The sequence below is a fragment of the Lepidochelys olivacea genome (genome assembly GCF_965140295.1).
Source record: "Lepidochelys olivacea isolate rLepOli2 genome assembly, chromosome: 1".
Taxonomy (NCBI): Eukaryota; Metazoa; Chordata; order Testudines; family Cheloniidae; genus Lepidochelys; species Lepidochelys olivacea.
The window spans coordinates 302,731,330-302,753,607 of record NC_140411.1 but is presented as its reverse complement, the minus strand read 5'-3'; the positions used below and the strand labels follow the sequence as shown (position 1 = coordinate 302,753,607).

Here is a 22,278-nt window from a genome sequence, read left to right as displayed (position 1 = left end):
ACCGAATGGCTCGGCAACAGTTCTGCAGAAAAGGACCTAGGGGTTACAGTGGACGAGAAGCTGGATATGAGTCAACAGTGAGCCTTTGTTGCCAAGAAGGCCAATGGCATTTTGGGATGTATACATAGGGGCATTGCCAGCAGATGGATGGACGTGATCGTTCCCCTCTATTCAACATTGGTGAGGCCTCAACTGGAGTACTGTGTCCAGTTTTGGGCCCCACACTACAAGAAGGATGTGGAAAAATTGGAAAGAGACCAGCGGAGGGAAACAAAAATGATTAGGGGACTGGAACACATGACTTATGAGGAGAGGCTGAGGGAACTGGGGATGTTTAGTCTGTGGAAGAGAAGAATGAGCGGGGATTTGATAGCTGCTTTCAACTACCTGAAAGGGGGTTCCAAAGAGGATGGCTCTAGACTGTTCTCAGTGGCAGCAGATGACAGAACGAGGAGTAATGGTCTCAAGTTGCAGTGGGGGAGGTTTAGGTTGGATATTAGGAAAAACTTTTTCACTAGGAGGGTGGTGAAACACTGGAATGCGTTACCTAGGGAGGTGGTGGAATCTCCTTCCTTAGATATTTTTAAGGTCAGGCTTGACAAAGCCCTGGCTGGGATGATTTAGTTGGGGGTTGGACTAGATGACCTCCTGAGGTCCCTTCCAACCCTGATATTCTATGATTGATTCAAAAGCACAGGTTGAAAGGGGTCTGAGAATGGGTGCATCTGAGGAGATATGGGTTTAAGTGCAACCCTTCACATCAAAATGAGGCACGTATCTACGTGCCCCACATGTTTGGTCTTACTTCTGTTTCTGAGTAGAAGTAACTTGATGGCTGTGCAGCCGTACTCTCTTTAATGCAGGTGTGGATTTCCTTAGATCCCTGTTGTGCTCATCATGCTTCATCTTGTCCTTATAGGCACAACTGTGTGCCCGTACTGTGTAGAATCTAGAATTGACAAGTGGGGAGCCTAATTTATGGCAATGTTTGAGTTTATTCTGTAATTGTTTAAATAAAGTGACAATGTGGTTTTTGCACATACTTAGTTATGGGGTTGTAACATTCTCATTCTGAGCCCTGGCCTTTTTTTTTTTAATTGCTGTTGAGTAGTTAATACATAGATCTCTGCCACCATCTTAACATAGAGCTACTCAAAGAAATATGATCTGAGAAAAAATGTAGCCTCTGTAATAAAACCCTGAAACAAACTTTCTGTGAGTAAATATAAACATTAAGATCAGATACAAGTTTTTAAATGATCCCATCTCCAAACGATTTTCCCATTTAATGTTTATGGTCAACAGAATTTCATCAAAGAAAATGTGACTCTGCTTACTCACTTTCCTGTAGTTTCAGGAAAATCTCAGACTAAAGCAAATTTGCACTCTGATGGAATCCTACAAAACTATAATGATACTGAAATTTATGATACCTGTATAATGGGATAGTGTTATTTTCCTTAGTGTCTAAATCAACCAGTATCATTTGTTTCCTACTAGTAAACCCTAAAAGTTACCATCAAAATCCAGGGTTCTTTAAACTTTCCACTCCTTAGATCAAATCACAAGAGAGAGATCTTTCCTGGGACATCCCTGCTCCCAACCCCCCTGCTCCCAACCAACCTATTGCTTGGTTCTCAAAACATTTAATTCTACGGACCACCACAAAGAATTCCGCAGGTCTCTTGTGGTCCATAGATCCCACTTTTAGAATCACTGATCTAATGGATAAATCTCATAGTCTTTATGCAGGTAATACTCCCATTGAAGTGAATGGATATATGCTCATTTAAGGATAGGAGTGCCTTGCCCTATTTAAAAATAACACATACCATTTTTTGTTGGTATACATCAAAGTGCTTTTCAGTGGAAGTTAAAGTTCATTAGAACTGGGAAAAATGAGATGTGGAGTGGTGAAGTGACTTGCTCAGGGTCACACGGGAGGTGAGTGGCAGAGCCACTTTATTGTAAGGAATTTCTCCTTGTCATAAATATAAAGGGAAGGGTAAACCCCTTTGAAATCCCTCCTGGCCAGGGGAAAGCTCCTCTCACCTGTAAAGGGTTAAGAAGCTAAAGGTAACCTCGCTGGCACCTGACCAAAATGACCAATGAGGAGACAAGATACTTTCAAAAGCTGGGAGGAGGGAGAGAAACAAAGGGTCTGTGTGTCTGTCTATATGCTGGTCTTTGTCGGGGATAGACCAGGAATGGAGTCTTAGAACTTTTAGTAAGTAATCTAGCTAGGTATGTGTTAGATTATGATTTCTTTAAATGGCTGAGAAAAGAATTGTGCTGAATAGAATAACTGTTTCTGTCTGTGCATCTTTTTTGTAACTTAAGGTTTTGCCTAGAGGGGTTCTCTGTGTTTTTGAATCTAATTACCCTGTAAGATATCTACCATCCTGATTTTACAGGGGGGATTTCTTTATTTCTATTTACTTCTATTTTTTATTAAAAGTCTTCTTGTAAAAACTGAATGCTTTTTCATTGTTCTCAGATCCAAGGGTTTGGGTCTGTGGTCACCTATGCAAATTGGTGAGGCTTTTTATCCAACATTTCCCAGGAAAGGGGGGGGGTGCAAGTGTTGGGAGGATTGTTCATTGTTCTTAAGATCCAAGGGTCTGGGTCTGTAGTCACCTAGGCAAATTGGTGAGGCTTTTTACCAAACCTTGTCCAGGAAGTGGGGTGCAGGGTTTTGGGAAGTATTTTGGGGGGAAAGACGCGTCCAAACAGCTCTTCCCCAGTAACCAGTATTAGTTTGGTGGTGGTAGTGGCCAGTCCAAGGACAACGGGGGGAATATTTTGTACCTTGGGGAAGTTTTGACCTAAGCTGGTAAAGATAAGCTTAGGAGGTTTTTTCATGCAGGTCCCCACATCTGTACCCTAGAGTTCAGAGTGGGGGAGGAACCTTGACACTCCTTCTTACAAGAGATTTTCCATCTGAACAGCTAGAAATAGAGTTATCAATCTCTAATTTAAATGTTTAAGTATATTTTCAAAATTGGTGTGATTTTGACCAACATTTAGGTATTACATATGTCAGGTATCAGGGTTATAGGAGAGAATGAATGCCCTCCTAACTAGCCAAACAAACATATTTGCTTCACTAATAGAAAGTCAAGACTAGATTTTTAAATAAAGAGCATGATGATTTGGTGTGAACAGATGTATTTATTCAGCTGAAACAAAAATATTTTTTTTTCGTTTCAGTGCTTATCGTTAGGTGTTCATTTAGTGTGCTGGTTCACACCATTGTGCTGAGTTACTGTTGCTTGAAACAAATGAGATTCTCACCTCTGAGCTGTATCAGTAACATGTTCTAAATGTAGCTAGATTCCAAAGATTAACATACAAGATACATGAGCAAGTTCTTGCTGACCTATACAGTACTTGCATTGTAATAGGTCATATTTCAACTCCTGTGTTTTTGATAAATAGCTTGGCTCTAAAAGCTCTGTCCAAGGTTCTGAAATCTCTTATGATATATGAGCATGTCTAGCTGATAAATTCTGATGCCAGCCTGTGTGTGATAGTGATTCATCAGGTTTGTAAAATTTGTGTTCAGCAAAACGTATTGAATTTATAAAGATCCAAATTTGGGATATTTTAAAATTAGTACTGGCGTGTTCTCCTTTCTAGTTTTAAACATCTTTCTGAAAATAACTTGCACATGCTCAGAAACAACTAGGATTTAATCAGAAAGTGTCAACTTTAACTTGAAAGTAAATTATTCATTTGTAATACATCAAATGAGATGATTTTCTGTATTAGGAATGCTTACAGACCAATGGCATTATGCAGCAGGCCATGAATAAGTGGAAATGTTAAATGTTAAATGTTAAATGTTAAATTTGCTAGTGGACACACACAAAAATGAACAAGAAAGCACTAGAGAATCTCAAAGTTAGGGTTCTGACCTACACAAATGCTGCCAATAATTCCAGAGAAATGTTTCTTTCAGGTGAATTCAGAAAGATAAAATCTATTTGATTACAATACTTTAAAAATATTAAAGCATAGTAAAAACCAAAATGCCTTTTGTCCTATTTTTTGTTTCATATGCAAGAGACTTACATGTTATTTTAATAATTTTTAATTCCCTAAATGTACTGTTTTCATTCCCTAAATGGAAACTCCATTTTTCCTTCTGGCTTAGTTCTCTGTATTTGTATACACAACCACTAACTGGAATATGGTATCAATTTTGCTGCTAGGTTCTTCATCTGTCTCTACCACCTGGAGGTCAACACTCCTTTAGCATGTCATATCTCAGTTTTGAACTACTTTTTCCACTGAATCCAGGAATAGTCAGATTTACTCCATCCATATAACAGAATTAGGATTTAAATTTAGAGTCAGCAACAGTGTCCATTTGCTGTTTCAAGGCCCAGCCTTACTCCTAATGAATACAAGGGGAATTTTGCCATGAAGGCCATTGTGAGTGGGATCAAGCATTCATTTTATTTCAGTGTACATCATTCAGTTATTTGCATGTCACATCTTCAAAGCTGGAGAGTTTAAGAAACCTTTAATTGGTGGTGGTTGCTGTTGTATCAGAACAGAATTGTGCAGACCCATATAGAGATCCTAAATGTCAACAAGATTGCTAAGTTATGTTAAAAATTGTGCGAGTTTTCTGTGTACCAAGAAACGTAAACTTTAGACACTGTTAATAATTAAATTGGCCTTTTTATTGCAGCCAAAGTATTGGATTTACATTATTTGAGTCTAATAATTAAATCCAATCTTCAGGCACCAAGTAAAAAAAATAAATCTAATTCGCTGACAGCAGTAGGTCCCTGTATGTTTCTCCTTTGGGTGAAGAGAGGTGTGTGTGTGTGTGTGTGTGTGTGTGTGTGTGTTTTAATGACCAACAGGTAAATATATATAGTTATTACTTCTTAACCATATGGATAACTGCTTTATACAGGTATTTATTGTGTTGTTTATTGCTGTTATACAGCCTAAAAAAACAGCAAAAATTTCCTATGCGGTCAAGCCTGCATTTCAACTGGAAAATATATAAAGAGATTTATAGAGAAAGATTTTATAAGACATGAAAATGAATTTGTTTATTGTCAGAGAGGAGCTCCCAGATGGATTTTCTTTTTTTAAGAAACAAACAAGCCAAAAACTCTTTTGATTTTAATCAAAAATGTATTTTTCCTCATAAAAAATGTTTCACATACTCACTGCGTCTACTCTACAGAATTTGTCCATTTCATTACACCATGTGTCAATTCTAATTTATCTGGTCACTGCAAAAACACGCTGCTAGTGTGTGTAATACAGCACAGGAAGAGGTATTGCTCAGTTCTACTACTCTTACTTAAATAAAAAAAATACAGAAAATGTTCTTGGCTACTTGCACTGTATTCCAGACTGAAAAGTCACATGGAAGTTCTAAAAAAATGGAGTAATTGTATTTGGTTGGCACAATACCCTTAGAAGCCAGTTAGTTAAAAATCTTTTTTATGCTGAATCAGTACATATTCCCATTTGTCAACACCAGCAGCAATGCCCAGACTTCTGATCTCTAAAGAGTAATACTTTTTTTGCCTTTTTATTTAGCACAACTGCAGTCTTGTGCTTTTCCAACATTGGTGTTTACATTGATGTTTCATGACATATTCGTTGGTACTCCTATCACAGTTGCTTTTACTTCCAGGGCTGTGCTTTTGTCTTTGCCAGTGTCCCAAAGACTGATTAGAGGAGGATAAAGTTCATTGAGTGAAAAGGATTGTTTCTTCAGGTAATTCCTTAAATAGCTGTGTCCTGCATCGCAGTTAATTTCTTGTGAGATGCAACTGTAGAGATATACCACACAGATGACTCCCAAAAGAACTCCAAGGCAGGCAAGGAATCTTGTTATGTTTGTCTTTTCATAATCTTTCACTGCAAGGTCCAATCCTTTTGTGGTGACATTGACACATTGTTTTTTATTCTGCTGGTAGATGGTGGGAATGTCTATACAAATTTCATATTCAGTTGATGGATTTAGATGAGTAAGATTATACACCTTTATATCAGATGGAATTCGAACACTCTGTGCAGCCGGAGAGTTCTCGGTCTTCTGAAATGCAGTCCATCTAATGCTGGATTTCAGAATTTTAGAACTTGCTTTCCAAGACACCAAAATAGAATTAGATTGCACTTCTTTTATTTTAATCTTCAAAGATCCATTGCTGTCTTGGGGGAAGGAACCATCCACTTTCATCATAACTGATTTTAAATCTGCTCCAACTAGATTAGTTGCTATGCATGTATATAGTCCACTTTCTTTTTGTGTAACATCACTTATGTCTAATGTTCCTTCAGAATGGACATAGTATTTATCAGTAACCATATTAGGCAAAAGTTTGCGACCTGATGGTGTTATCCAGTATATTTCAGGTTCTGGTTCTGCTGTTGCTCTGCAGTGTAAAGAAATATAGCTGCCAGTTTCTAAATCCAGAGTTGAGGGAAAACTTTCAGGCGCTATCAGTGGGAGGCAGATTTCCATCATTTCCCTAAAGTGTACCTGCCTCACATTCTGGCCTTGAAATTCTGGAGGATCCACACAAAATAATGAATCTGGCTCCATGAATCGAATGTTGGTTTTATTCATGTTAATCCAGCGGATGACACAATCACATCTGATTGGATTGCTGTGTATACTGATTTCTTTGAGGTTAGGCAAAGAGTCTATTGTATTGCGGTATAGGGCACTAAGTGCATTACTATTGAGCATGAGTGATTCTAGCTTGGGAAGTTTATAGAAAGCGTTTGGATGGATGTATGATAATCTGGGGTTATTGGTAGCTTCTATTTTTCTTAAATCTGGCAAATTGTTAACAGCAAGACTATCTATAGAAATTAGTTCAGGCATGTTATTAATTCCCAATTCTTTTAGGTGCAGCATATTGCTAAAATCTCCTCTTCGTATTCTGTTAATGGGATTCTTATTTAGATCCAAAAATTTGAGATTTGTAACCTTTTGAAGAGCAACATGGGGCACTTTAACAAATCTATTGTCATAAAATGAGATGCTTTCTAAATTGTTAAGGCCAACCAAAGCATTATCAGGTATTTCAGTGAGATTTATGCCTGCTAAAACCAGGCTGCACAGATTGATAAGAGGCTTAAAGTTCATTTCTTCGATTCTGATGATTGGATTTTCCCCAATCATGAGAATCTCAAGGTTAGGAATAGCTTCAAACCACTTACTGTTGATCATCTGTAGGCTATTTGAATTGAGATGAAGTCTGAGAAGATTATCAAGGCCTATAAAAGCTCCTGATGCAATTGTGGAAAGCAAATTGTGATTAATATAGAGTTCTTGTAAATTGTTCAGTCCAGACAGACATTCTTCAGGCAGCTCAGTAAGTTTGTTTTCCTCAAGGTACACCGAAAGAAGCTGTGGCATCTTTCTAAGGTTAATATTGATCACTGAGGATAAATTGTTTTGAGATAAATCAAGACCAGTAAGGTTCACTGGGAAATATACTGAGTGTTCAATTTTTGCAATGTTGTTTGTCTGTAGAAGTAGAACCTGTGTGTTAGCAGGCAGTCTCGTTGGGAAATTAACAAGGCCTAAATCATTACAGTCCACTGTTGGAGCTTCCATGTATATGGATCTTGGGGTAAACCAAGGTCTGATCTCACATGTACATGACTGAGGGCAGTCTACCTTTTTATCTACAGCTTGTACAAATGCAGTGATAGCTAGGCCAAGTAGGAAATGAATTTTGAGTGGCATGTCCTTCATCTTAGCTCAAGTCTTCAGAAAAGTAAATGGCCCTTAAGGATACCACAGATGCTGTTTTTAACTTCAGTAAGAGCTAGTCATTTGATAAAACAAATACTTGCATTTGTCAAATGATGAATGCCAAAGAAGCACAAAGACTTTCTTCCTGAAAATAAGTGATAACCTCGTAACCACCTTGTCCAATGATAACAGGCATGCTGTGGAAATGAAGGTCACTGTCTCCTTGATGCCATAAAACTGATAAGATTTGCGATGATGAAGCATGTATAGATGGTCATAGAAGATTAAGCAATTCATTTATTTACTAGTATTAACTTCAGATCCCATGATTGATTAGTGTTGGCAGGAATGACAGGATGACCTAAAATATAAGAAGAGGAAATAATTAGCCATCTCTCTATAATATTAATTATTGCACATAAGAAAATAAAATGGCTGTGGTTTCTAGAGTATTGCAGTGGCATCTATTCAGCATAAATAAAGTTAATATAGTAATATGTCTTGCAGCTTGTCACTAGGGTACTTAGCTCTCCAGCAAGCTGAAGTTCCAAAAAATAAAAAACAAAATATATCACTGAGATTTTTCCACATATTTCAGGCTATTTTAAAATATTTTTCTTTCCTACTGTTATCACTAAAAGCAGACTCTGCTATATTGGCTTTGAAATCTTAACCACTGAGCTAAATCTTGCAGAGTATGAATGTTTACTCTTTGAACACAGAGTTTATAAATATAAAGAACACAATTTATATGTAATCAAGGAAAAAGGAACAGTTGCATTAATATACACCCAAAATGAGTGCATCCTGAGACATGCCCATGAGATATTTATACAGTAACATACAAAATTGATAATGCCTGTGTTTTATCTTTTCCTAATTGTTTTATAGCTGCTATTCTGGGAGCAAGCTTGATTTTTAAAGATATAATTGGAGGGGAAAGTGTACTTTGTAATAAATTGTCTGTCATATTGGAAATTCAATCTAATTACTGCCCGTCTTATTTTTACTTGAAAAATCTTACATTGCATTAGGATAACAAAGGGAAGGTGCCTTTATTGCAGTCAGGGAAAAAAAGCACACTTAGCTGATAATGCTTTCAACTCAGAGTCTGAGCTCCACCATTAAGGTGCCAAGTCTCCGCAGTCCTCACTGACTTCAGTGGGTACTGAGGGCTCTCACTGCCTTCTGAGCTGTGCTTATCTTGTAGAATTATACTTTAAAATATAGCCTGTCTCCAGATGTGTGGTAGCTCTTTCCCTCTTAAAGAAACTGCTTTGAGCACATTCAAAACTATAGTGTGAGAAAGTTCTGATGTCTTTATGCATGAAATGGGACACATACTACTGCATTTATTTTAAAACAGCAGACTGTGTACCAAAGCTCACCATACAGTGTCTGTCTCTGGAATCAGCCATACCTTATACATTTATTTTTCACTTTGTCTTTTACTTCTAGTATTAAAATTCACAATGGCATAGTTTACAAACACTAAGATAAGGTCAGTGCTTCATTGATATTGATAAATGCATTTTGAAATGTCACTGGTATGGACAGACGGAAACACTCCACACTTGGCAAAAGGTTCCTGTCTTCAGAGATGTAAAGCATATAAAATCTGAAATAGCATCTGATTTGGCTGTTTTCCTGCCATTTGTTGGCACCAAGTCCTTATCTATAAAACTGACTTTCATGTTACAGATAACTAGTATGTGTTCTGCTAGTGATAAAAGCTATCTCAAATTAAAATTGCTGAAGTAAGCAAGAGAGGCATACTGCAATTTCTCCATCCTTTCCTTTTTCTGCTTTAGAAGGAATGCCGATTGATCTTGTGTCCAATCCACTTATTTAAGATCTACGTTACTGCCTATATTTTCCTTTTTTTAAAATATTTGCCTTCTGTTTCTTATTTGCATCTTATCCATTCAATACTGTATATAATTTTAGTTGCTTGCATTAACAAATATATGTGATTTGTTTTTTTGTTTTTTTTTTTTGTGGTACAGTGATGGCTCTTAAAAAGTTGTCAGTTTTATTTAAGAAAAATAGATAAGGTTGCTTTAGTATCTTCAGCATTCTCTTCAACTTCCTCATGCTTACTCCAGCAAATACCTTGATTACTGTAAATACCATAGTTAAATAACTGCAAGTAATTAATAATTATCTAAGACATTTGGCAAGTTTTTGAGGTCTGCTCTTTGAATACATGTAAAGATTTTTCATCACTTAACTTTACAATATAACTATATTAATAAAATGAACAGAAAATGTGTGAGCTAAACATACAGAAAACAGTCTGCTGCTTTGGAGTTTTATAATACATTTTTACGGCAATGGTCCAGATCATCCTGAAATGCAAAGAAACCCTGGTACAAAATAAGATAATTAAAATATAATCTGTTCCTTCATTTCTTGAAATGAGGTAAACTTTAGATTTACAAAGAAATAAACATATGCCTGGTCAGTTAATTCTTGTAACTATGGGCTTATCTAGATGGAGAGTTAGTGTGCGAAAAGCTGGGTAGTTAAATATACAGTGCACTAGCATGCTGCACACTAAGTCTCCAGGTGGACCCTACTACCGCGTTCTAACTGCCTAGGTAAATCCTCACATTACTAATTTATAGTCTGGAAGCATAATGGAATAAAATCTCATTCTGTGGGCAAGTGAGTGACAGAAAGGTAAGGAGATATCATTTGATTCAAAAAAATCTACAGAATCATAATTTCAATGAAGTCACCCTCTGAGGCATGGCAGGGGGTGGTGCTGTCACACCCCCCCCCCCCACCCCCAGCTCCAGCTCTTCTTGGTTGGTGGAAACTTTGATAATACAATGTGGTCAGAAATGTGTTGAGTTGGGTGTCATTCAAAAGCCCTTTTTCATGAGCACCCTGGTATCAAACATGACAAATCTAGAACAAGTATGTAGATATAAATTAGAGAAAATGTTTTAAAATGAACACTTTTAATTATACTTTAACATAGGGATGCATTGCCCACAAAAAAAAAATACATTGATTTTGGAAATCTTTGAGAAGACACCTAGCCTTGTAGGGCTGAAAACGTTTATTCATCAAAGTCATCATTGGTGTCGTTTCCAGCTAGGCACAACTGCTAGACATGTTGTCACACTGAGCCTCATCCATGCCACACTTGTACATCTTCATACAAGGGGGGCTGTTGGCCAAATATTTGTAGAGTGGTGAGCATCTGGTCTTTGCACAGGAGCATTTTATTAACTGAAGGATTGTTTAAGGAGTGCATGGAATTTCACGCATAACTGCTGTGATCAATCCATCCTGCAAGACCCATCCATACCCTATGGTGGGAGGGGAGTAGTTTTGGATGTGCTTGATCATGTGGAGCCACTATATTGCTTGATAATTTGCCCTCTTGATAGCAGACATAAATGTACCCTTGATGAGTGGCAGTTTTTCTCCAGATACTTCTTGGAAAACATCCACCAAAGTAGGTCTACATGTGTCATAATATTGGTCTTCAAATGGTAAACTTGGCATATGAATGCCTCCTGTGCATTTATTACCTCATCAGTGTCTGTCTCAGCTATTCCGAGCACCTTCAGAACAAGGAGAGAGTCTTTGGAGGCTGAATCAAAGGCCTTCCAGTAAGATAATTTCCTTCCATTAGTGTCACATCCTGAAAGGGAATGGAAACCTAGTAGTGCTTTGAATGGTGCAAGTGATAGGAACACATCTCTGAGGAATCTAAAATGATTCAGTTCCGCAGCAACAGACGCTAAAACAGAATATTAATGAAGTCTTGGGTAGTGTCTAGCACTGGAACATCTATGTCTTGTGAAAAGATCTAGAGTTTTGTAGCACCTTTCTCTGTGGCAATGATCGCATGCAAGATAATTTTAGTGTTAGTTTCTCATGGGAATTATGAAGAAACTCCACTTACCAGTGTGAGGTAGCAGCTTCATTTTGCCATGCAACAATGAAATTCTTTGAGCAATTTTTCGCATGTTGGAGCTTTTTCCTGCAACGTATGCAGTTAACTAGACCTTCGTTGGAGTATCAGACAGTGACTTCTTCATTGTGACACTGGAGATGTTCATTGAGTCAATGATTTTGTACTGGACAGGTGCAATACCATGGAATCTCTTCTTTTTGGTAATACTTTAATTGATTCCTCTGCATACATGTCAAACACAAAGTGGATTTTGTCATTGGTCCAGTATTTTCTCTGTAGCTTCATAATGAAGTGTTCAGCCAAGTCTTGGCAGGTATTGAAAGTTTCTGGTTTGTTGAGAGCTCATACTGCAAGTGTACCATTTATGATTGCTTCACTGAAAGGTCTCTGCTGGCATAAATTACCCTCACACAGGTGTCATCAGGTGCTGGATTAACAAAAGTATGAATGTGCATTAGTTTTCTTTTGGCCTGGCACATATGCATTGTTCCACTGCATTGGAATATCAATTGTGTTTCCATGGAGAACTTGTACTTTCCCAAAGTGTTATGTAGATCAACATCATGCTGGGATCTCAACCTGACCAGGAGAAGAACAAACTATGACATGTCTGTGGTTAGCTCTGTAATTGCCCTGCTACCTTCATTCTGACATTTTTCTTTGCATTTGAGCACAACTTTAGTTTGTTCTTTTTGATTGGATCCCATAGATTGATAAATTGCCATTGGTAAATGCTCCCCTTGTCAATGGCAGTTTTTCTCTTTTTGTCTGTTTCTTGGAAAACATCTGCCAACGTTCGGTAAAGTGCCACCAAGCATTGTGTTTAACCAGCTTCTCCGCTGTAGTATCCGCCAAAGATCCAACTACTAGTGAATACTCTTTGGCTCCCCATTGATGCCTAAAAATGACTAAGACCAAAGTAAAAATAAGGACTTTGTAATAAATTACTTTGGGATTGTTATTCATTATGTTTGGTAATGTATGTAATGTAACTCTGTGCATACCATTTGCAGTTGGATTCCAGTAATTTCTGGCTGGATGCTGACATCTTAACCAGTGCCTCATTACAACTCTTTTGTTATAATAAACAAAGCTGATAATCAGTACCACTGAACTGCTTCTTTTTTTTTTGCCAGTGATAGCAAACCAACTTGGAGCACTCCTTCCATTTATAATCTGTAGCATTAAAAAAATTAATAAAGTACCATATTCTAAGCATTAGCTGATAACACACTACTGTCAATTGAGGGCCACAATTTAACTTTGCAAAGGTTTGACATGCTTGTATTAAAAATCAACTTTTTAAAAATTATAATTTAAAACATTTTCTCAAAGATATATGTACATAATTGTTCTAGATTTGTCATGTTTAGCACTATTGTATTTTTTGGAAAGAAAGAGCTTTTGAATGAAGCCCAGCTTGACTCATTTCAATTGACATTATATTTTCAAAATTTCTATCAGCCAGAGGAGTTGGATGCGGGGGTGGAGGGGAGAGGGAGTTCCCCCCATCATGCTGCAGAGGGTAACATCATTGAAATTATAATTCTCTAGATTTTTACAAATCAAATGACACCTCCCTTACCTTTCTCTCATTAACTTGCCCATGGAATTAAACCTACTACCAGACTGTTAGGTCCCAGTCCCGCAAGCTGATGCTTGCATGCAAACCCCTGTTTCTGTGTACTGCCCCATTTACTAATGGTCCATCTGCAGGGATCAGCTTGCAGTGCCACGTCCTTATAACCAAACTATGTTTCAAAATGCACAGACACAACTCCCTATGTTAAAAGCAAGGCTAAAAAGATGGGCCCAGTCCAAAATCCCCACCTGGGTAAACTTCCTATTGATTTCTGGTATTCTACTTAGGGTTTTTTATTACAATAATTTCTGTGGAATTCAAACCTTTTTATAAGGATGAAAAATGCAAAACTAAACTAGTAGTATTTGAATAGTCATTGGAAATTTTACCTAACTGAGGCCAGATTCACAGAGGGCCTTAGGGAAGTCCCAGATTTAGGTGCCACCGGTATTCGTAAAACTCCCACTTAACTGCTGCTGAAGTGTATTGGTGCCTAAACTCAATTGGTGCCCAAGATTTTTCAGTAAAACTTCCCTAGATGCCTATATTCCTCACTCTGGGAGCGTGCACTGCTGCCTCACTCTAAGCAGTTGGATACCTAGCTCCTGCCTGAGCCCCAGAGCAATCCACATGCCTAAGCCCCTTTGTGAATGTAGCCTTAAGGGCTACTCTACACTATCAGTGCTAGCTCGGTGCAGCTATACTGATGCAGCTGCGCCACTGCAGCACATCTGGTGAAGACGCTTTATGCTGATGGGAGAGAGCTCTCTGTCGGCGTAATTACTTCACCTCTGCGAGAGGTAGTAGTTATGTCAGTGGGAGAGCATCTCCTGATGACATAGTGCTGTCCACACCAGCGCTTAGGTTGGTGTAACTTGTGTCACTTGTGGGGGTGGCTTTTTCACACCCCTGAGCAATGTAAGTTATATTGACACAAGCAGAAGTGTAGACCTGCCCTAAATGACCTCAGAACTGGGCCAAATCAGTGTTGTTGATAATCATTGAGTCAAGCCACGTCCATTCATTTTCCCCAAAGACAATTATACTCCTACAGTTAGTGTAGGGGTTAAAATTAAAAAACAAGATGCAAACTAGGGGGACTAGATTTTACTCTAAGCTTTTGTATGGCTAATTCTTTAACTTGTCATTTGAAAGCAATTATTGTGTTTTGGCATTTGTTTGTTTTTTCCACATGTTGTTACAAACCGCTCTATCACTTGGATAGGAATTGCAGGAAATCTAATTGACATTGTTCCACTAGAGACTGACACGATTGATTGATTTCTAAAAACCTGTGTGAGAGGTAACCCAAGGACTGGTTTCTTTGTTGTGATTCAGTGAAGAGTACAAATTCAAGTACCACTTTCCCTTGAACTGAGAAAGTATTAAAACATGTTTGACTCATTTAGTAACACTTACAGTCACTTTTAATATACAGTCACTCATCCCTGAACTCAGGCCAAGCAAGCACTCAGTAAAACAATCTTTTTGCTGATAGCTTATTTGAACTTCTTACACTTGATAATTAATTGCTCTATAGTCGGGTTAAAAAGGCAATGGTATGAATACCATGGCTGAGGATGTCAAAGGAGCCTAAGTGAGTATGTTACCCATCTTTCACTGAGATTTAATGAGTTGGGTACCTGCACCACTCAGACTCCTTTGAAACTCCCAGCCAAAGTGAGTTAGGTGTCAAACTCCCATTGGAATTCATTGGGAGTTGGGGGTCAAACTCACTTAGACTTTTATGAAAATCCCAGCCATATCTGGAAGGGGGAACCAAAAACCTCTCTTTTTGTTTTATTATAAATATAATTTTCATTTAGACCAGGTAAAATCTTTTGCCTGAGGATCACCACACTCTTTGCAGACATCAGTTCAGACTCACTTAGGATAAGTGTTGTTATTCCTTTTGTACAGGACATTGAGGTACGGAAAGATTGTTCTATAACCAAAGTCCAACAGGACACCTGTGGCAGAGTCAAGGAAAGTACCTAAAATACTTGACTCTCAGTCCTGAGTCTTAACCACAAAACTCATCCTTAGCAGATACCATGTTTCATTTTAAAAGGCATGTGGTTTTGGTTTTGAATAATAATATTACAATTTTGACAGCTTTGAAAATGTTCCTGGGCAATTTCTGTATCTGAAATGGAGTTATTATTTATTACTAGTATCATATTAAATATTTTATCTAGTACTATGCGTGTGCAGGGTGCTTTACTTAGTGCCCATCCTAGAAACCCTTATGCATGTATTTATTTTTATGCACATGAGCAGCCCCATTAACTTCAGGGTTTGCACAATCAGGATCATAATGTCTAGGACATGGTCTCTGCCCCAAAGAGCTTACTGACTGACATTTAGCTCCTGCAACGACTTACATTCATGCTTTGCTTTTAATATATGGGTAGTCGGTTTGATTTTAGAAGGATTACTTGCATGCATTAAGTTAAGCCTGTGTATACATTTTTGCAGGATTGAGCCTTGATTAATCATGAGAAGAGAAGATGCTCAGGTAATAACATGGGTGGGGGAAGGAAATAGATAATGTACAGAACAAGACTATTGGGGCGTTTGGGTGGTAAAGTGTGTGTCAGGTTAGCGGGTTTTTTAAAAAATATAATTACATTTTTATGTATGACTTCAGGTACCATAATGAATGGGAGAGCAGCAAATCCCTGGATTCCTAATGTAGATTTTCTGGTGCTACACTATGAAACCAAACCACAGAATCAAGTTGTGCAGCATTCATGCATTATGTATAAAATGATATGTAGAAGGTTAAATGTTTCTTACTCCGGCCACTGTGAACTTTCTTTATGTCAACTGGTTGTATTGATTTTTGGGTGGGAGGGGTGTTGGGTATGATTATTTTCTAAGATTGAACAGAGGTGTACAAGGGACTTCAAAGTCAGGAGTCACCTGCAATTTACTGTTTAAAAAACTAACCTGCATATAAATTGATATTTTGCATTCAACATTAGAGTGTGAAAATTTCATTTTCCTTTAAAAAATGAAGCCTTACTGCATTAAATGTTTATATTGGAAAGTAAATACTCTGTAAGGCTTCACTTTTGAAACAATATAAAATGTGCAGCCTCTTTAACGTTGTATGCAAAATACCACTCTGTGTGTGTGTGTGTGAGAGAGAGAGAGAGATTATTGTACCTACCTTCACGTACCTACTCAAGGTTTATATTGCATATGCAGTATTGGATGAACTATGAAAATAGATACCCAGGTATACTGGGAGACTTCTTGTGAAAGCTAATATGCCTCTGGCAAAGAGATTATCCAGTACTATTACCTGTCAACTAAAACTCATATACTGAGGAATTATCAGGTTTGTCATTTTCTTGCTGTAGTGCAGTTAGATGCTTCCTGCTTAATACAAATTTATTAGATATGTAGATGATTTTATTCTAAGGTAAGAGTCTCCTGAACACCTTGACTGGTACTCCCTGTCTCCATTAAACATTGCCGATAATAGTAAACAAAGGGTACTCTCCCTACCCCCTCCAATTCCAATACAAATTCCAAACCAAAATTTTCCTACTGAAAATTATCATTTTTTGGTATTAATTACTTCTGATTTTTTGAAGCTGAAATACTTTGGTAAATTAGATCTTTGTGCAGCCCAATCTGGAGTTTTTGGGGGAATTATCCACAAGGACTTGCTTAGTTTTATTCAATCCATATTCACACAAAACTCCCATTTCAACAGTCCTGAATAAGGTCTGAATAAAAACTGAGCAAAATCTTTTGGATTTGTCCCTAATAGAAATGGATAAATTTTAAACTTGCAATTTTGAAAGTAGTAATAAGAAATACAAAGAGAAACTGAAGGGCTAGGAGAATTTATCCAGATCCCATGAACAATGTGTATGGCATTTGCTAAATTTCTTAAGAACACACTCATTCAAGTAGTGCTGCTTCATCAACATTTAATTTAAATGAAAAATTACACAGTTCTATTAAGTAGGAATTTTCATGTGATAGCTTTTCATTTATGAGCTAGTGAAGATCTTTTATGTTATAAAGAATGCTTAATGCAAGTGAATAGAGTAATCAGTAACTATTCCTTTAGTGTGTATACAATATTTTCTCATCTAATTCAGTACAGACATATAAGAATCCAAAACAGAGGCGTCCATGATGTCTGCTGCTATTTGCCTAAACCTCTAAGTATTGTTTATAATTTTAATACTGTCTTTATTTACTTAGGAATCTAACTTGAATCTGTTCCAAATCTTTATGGGCAGGTTTGTTATCCTTTTTGGAAGTCCTTTACCACTGGTTGAAATCCACCCAGACTCCTTCATTATAGTGATGTCTGTTGTTTTTTTAAACAAATACGTTCAGTACTCTTTGAAAGTGTGTGACCCTTTTCAGACTAATTATCTGTCCTGTGAGCAATGATTGGTATGCCTTAATTAGCTTTGTTTCACTTTCTGTCATTGATTCACAAGGGGGCGTTACCATTGTTTGAGCTGGGAAAGACCTTCAGGGAATGGATAAACTGAAAGTCGTTTCTCATCACTGAAGCAACAGACAGCTAAGAACCAAGTCAGAGTGGACAGAAAGGAAAAGAAGCATGTCAGGCTTTGGCAATCTTTCTTTTCCACTTCAGCAGTTAGAGAGACAGTGATAAAAAGTAAAAATGCAGCAGTTACACTGTAATATGCCCTGCTGGCAATAAGGCAAACATTTCAATTCACAAGGACCAATTTTGAGGTGGCAAGCATTTTCAAAGCACAGCTGTTTATACACAGCTACCTTTCAGATATGTCCTGAGAGGGGCATTTCTCAATTCCTGCCATTACAAACATTTTCAGCTGTTTCACTGGACAACAATTCTGAACATGTCACTAAACCAGAAACAAGGGAAGGGAAGATATTATACCTTGCTTTATTATAATTATAGCACTATGTAAAGGTTCATTTTTCTAATGAAAAGTGGAAAAGTTATGCATGTCTGAGTTGAGATAGATGGAATTTTGCACATGTTCAATTGCTGAGAATATGTGCTTCTTCCTCATTTTTCCTTTTGAATGCACAATACACACTTTCTTTAGGTATATTTCTTGTCGTTAATATTATAAGAAAAATTAACACTAGAGAAGTATTGTTAACAGGAAGCAACCTTTTTATTTACAACTAAAATCCCTATTTATTTGATGCATTTGAAGAATTATGTTTGGTGCGAGATTGTGATTTTAACAGACAAAGTGGAACAGGGATTTTTGTGATGAGCTATGAGCAGCGCTAAGGTAAGTGATGCAGTTTCAGGATAAACTAGCAAAAGACATTTTATTCAAACAGATATTTTATAATAGGCCTCGTCCTGGGATAAGGGATGGATTTCACCTGCTCAGTCCCATGTGCTTCAGCTGCTTAAAGTCCAGTTACTTTGGCTTTGTGAAAAAGGTGAAGTGGATTTCAACCTAACTACATTGGCTTGCTTTCTTTCCTTCTCCAAGGTTGGACATGGGAATAGTTTATTTAGAATCCTGCTTCTTTTTATGGCCATGATCCTAACAGTTGAGGAGAAAGGGACTGTTATATGTTCTCACTTGAAAACCATGGGTCAAGATTTTCAGAAGTGACCATTAATTCTAGGTATCTCAATTTTGAGATGTCCAACTTGAAATTCCTTAGAGGTGCCTGCTTTTCAGAGGCTGAGTGCTCAACACTTTTTGTAAATTAGGCTTCTTTCAGGTATCCTTAGTTGGACACCCCGAAATTGAGACACCCAAAATCATTAGTCATGTTTGACAATTTTAGCTCTGGTTATTGTTTATTGTTGGTTTTTTTTAAAAAGTTGGTAAATTTCAGGTTCTGTCTTCAAATGGTTCATTTGTGAAACTAGAATTTGCAGTGCTCGGCATTTACTTACGTTGTGGGGTGCAAAGAAGACAGCAAAACCCTTTGTATTCAGCAGATTGATATATACTAGAAGCAATTTACAGTGGCTGAATTGTTACTTCAGCATGTATGTTTAATCTTACTTTGTTACCCTCTTACTTCATCCTCTTTCTTTCTGTTTCCTTCCCTGGTCTAGATTTTGCCTAAGGGAAAGCCAAAGGCTTAAAATGTTTTATATGCGAATAAGACAGGATAAGGAAAAGGAGTGCTTGTGGCACCTTAGAGACTAACCAATTTATTTGAGCATAAGCTTTCGTGAGCTACAGCTCACTTCTTCGGATGCATACTGTGGAAAGTATAGAAGATCTTGTTATACGCACAAAGCATGAAAAAATGGGTGTTTACCACTACAAAAGGTTTTCTCTCCCCCAACCCCACTCTCCTGCTGGTAATAGCTCATCTAAAGTGATCACTCTCCTTACAATGTGTATGATAATCAAGGTGGGCCATTTCCAGCACAAATCCAGGGTTTAACAAGAACGTCTGGGGGGGGTAGGAAAAAACAAGGGGAAATAGGTTACCTTGCATAATGACTTAGCCACTCCCAGTCTTTATTCAAGCCTAAGTTAATTGTATCCAATTTGCAAATGAATTCCAATTCAACAGTCTCTCGCTGGAGTCTGGTTTGAAGTGTTTTTGTTGTAATATCACAACTTTCATGTCTGTAATCGCGTGACCAGAGAGATTGAAGTGTTCTCCAACTGGTTTATGAATGTTATAATTCTTGACATCTGATTTGTGTCCATTTATTCTTTTACGTAGAGACTGTACAGTTTGACCAATGTACATGGCAGAGGGGCATTGCTGGCACATGATGGCATATATCACATTGGTGGATGTGCAGGTGAACGAGCTTCTGATAGTGTAGCTGATGTTATTAGGCCCTGTGATGGTGTCCCCTGAACAGAAATGTGGGCACAGTTGGCAACGGGCTTTGTTGCAAGGATAGGTTCCTGGGTTTGTGGTTCTGTTGTGTGGTATGTGGTTGCTGGTGAGTATTTGCTTCAGGTTGGGGGGCTGTCTGTAGGCAAGGACTGGCCTGTCTCCCAAGATTTGTGAGAGTGTTGGGTCATCCTTTAGGATAGGTTGTAGATCCTTAATAATGCGTTGGAGGGGTTTTAGTTGGGGGCTGAAGGTGACGGCTAGTGGCGTTCTGTTATTTTCTTTGTAGTAGGTGTACTTCTGGGAACTCTTCTGGCTCTATCAATCTGTTTCTTCACTTCCGCAGGTGGGTACTGTAGTTGTAAGAATGCTTGATAGAGATCTTGTAGGTGTTTGTCTCTGTCTAAGGGGTTGGAGCAAATGCGGTTGTATCGCAGAGCTTGGCTGTAGACAATGGATCGTGTGGTGTGGTCAGGGTGAAAGCTGGAGGCATGTAGGTAGGAATAGTGGTCAGTAGGTTTCCGGTATAGGGTTGTGTTTATGTGACCATCGTTTAATTTTCTTTTTGCGAATACAGACTAACACGGCTGTTACTCTAAGACAGGATAAACTCTCTCATTTTAAAACAATCAGAGGAATTCTTGCATCATAAAAAATACTTTATACCTGTGGGCATCTCATGCACTTGAGATTTTCTTTAATCTAAAAATAAAGATAATTTCTGGAAAACAGGTGTGAAGGAATTTACAGTTTTAAAGAGGCCTACAGTTTCTTTTCTGTTAGTTGGATCCGATTCACGAATGCATTGACCTTCACTTTGTGCTGGAGTTAATCAACTTATATCTATGGACAGGCATAGAACTAGAATAAGGCAGTGGTATATCAGGAACCTATATCAGAAATTATCCCTATTCACTTAGGACTTCTTGTAGTATTTTGAAAAGTATTATAGTAAATAAGATGTATAGCATTGGAAAATAAAGTAACTCAAGTAGTAGAAATAACATGATATATTGGTATCCTCTATTAGGAATGCAGCAGAGTGAGATGCAGTGTACATGAACGTTTATATTCTCAGAGAATTGATTGCATGTGTTCTGTTGGAAGAACATTCCAAAAGACTTGGATAAGCAGTTGATAAAGGACCATTCTTAAGTAGTTGAGGAGCTTTAATATGGCACCTCTACCCCACTTATTTTGAAGTAGGTTGCCAGTGGCTGGTAAAAGCTGGACCAGATAAGTGGCAGTTAGCTATGTGGACACTTGCCTGTAGGAAGCAGGTAGGGTAAGGTGTTCTGTTAGGCACAGTATTTGATTTTACCATAGCAAACTACTACAGTAGCAAGCTACTATGTGAGTTCATTGTCAGGAGGATCCTGGATTAGTTTTTCCAACATTTCAGATTTCCTCTATGTAGATGTCTGTTTTATATGCTTTTTAGATTTAATTGGAAATTTTCTATCCATTGAGCATTTCTGACAATTTGTCTGAGTGGTTAGCAAATAAGGGGGGGGAAGGGGAAGAGTTCCTTAAAGGATATTTTCTAGAGGGAAATCTTAATTTCAACACTACAAAACCACCTCCTTTACTGAATTTTGATCAGCTACATTTCTTTAATAATCCCAGTGTAAAGTGTACAAAACAATCTGGCAGGTGAGGTATTTAAATGAGTGGAGATAAAATGTAAAATGATAGGAACATATTAAAAAGTATAGGCTTTAATTAAATTGGAAATAAATTGTGGACAAGATATGCAATTTTCTCATTTATGCTCATTCTCCGCATTTACTTGCAGTCTGTAGTGATTAGACTCTGTTTAGTGAATTGCATCTATTTGGACTAATTATAAAGGAAACTTTAGAATGAATCTGAAATGTGATTAGATTATGTGATTCCTGATTTAAATATCATATGATGAATGCATGATACTATTATGTATAATTTTTGTCAGTAATGCATTACCTATATTGATTCCCAAAGGATTTTCATTTCTTACAATAAAAATGTTAGTATTTTGTCATATATACATTTATCTAAGCATGAAAGTGAGGCATGTATAGTGTTGTATAAAAAAACGTATTTTCTCAGAAGTTCAAAGAAAAATAGTCAGAATGTTCAAAAAATACTTTGGAAGGAGAATTTTTCCAAATACTTATAACTTTGGTTTTCTTCTCTAAGTATGTTATGTTAACAATGCTGTGCTGT

General features: G+C 37.5%; 2 protein-coding genes across 7 annotated transcripts in view; one reads left to right on the top strand and one right to left on the bottom strand.

The window, feature by feature from the left end:
- The window catches only part of IMMP2L (inner mitochondrial membrane peptidase subunit 2), an 844,357-nt gene that overhangs the window by 430,832 nt on the left and 391,247 nt on the right, over positions 1-22,278 (top strand). The gene's annotated exons all lie outside the window — the stretch shown is intronic.
- The window catches only part of LRRN3 (leucine rich repeat neuronal 3), a 45,536-nt gene continuing 28,388 nt past the window's right edge, over positions 5,131-22,278 (bottom strand). Inside the window, exon 2 of the mRNA XM_084646910.1 lies at positions 5,131-8,108. Coding sequence (XP_084503036.1) covers positions 5,621-7,747 — 2,127 coding nt within the window. The 5' untranslated portion in view covers positions 7,748-8,108 and the 3' untranslated portion in view covers positions 5,131-5,620. The remainder of the gene's footprint in view (positions 8,109-22,278) is intronic.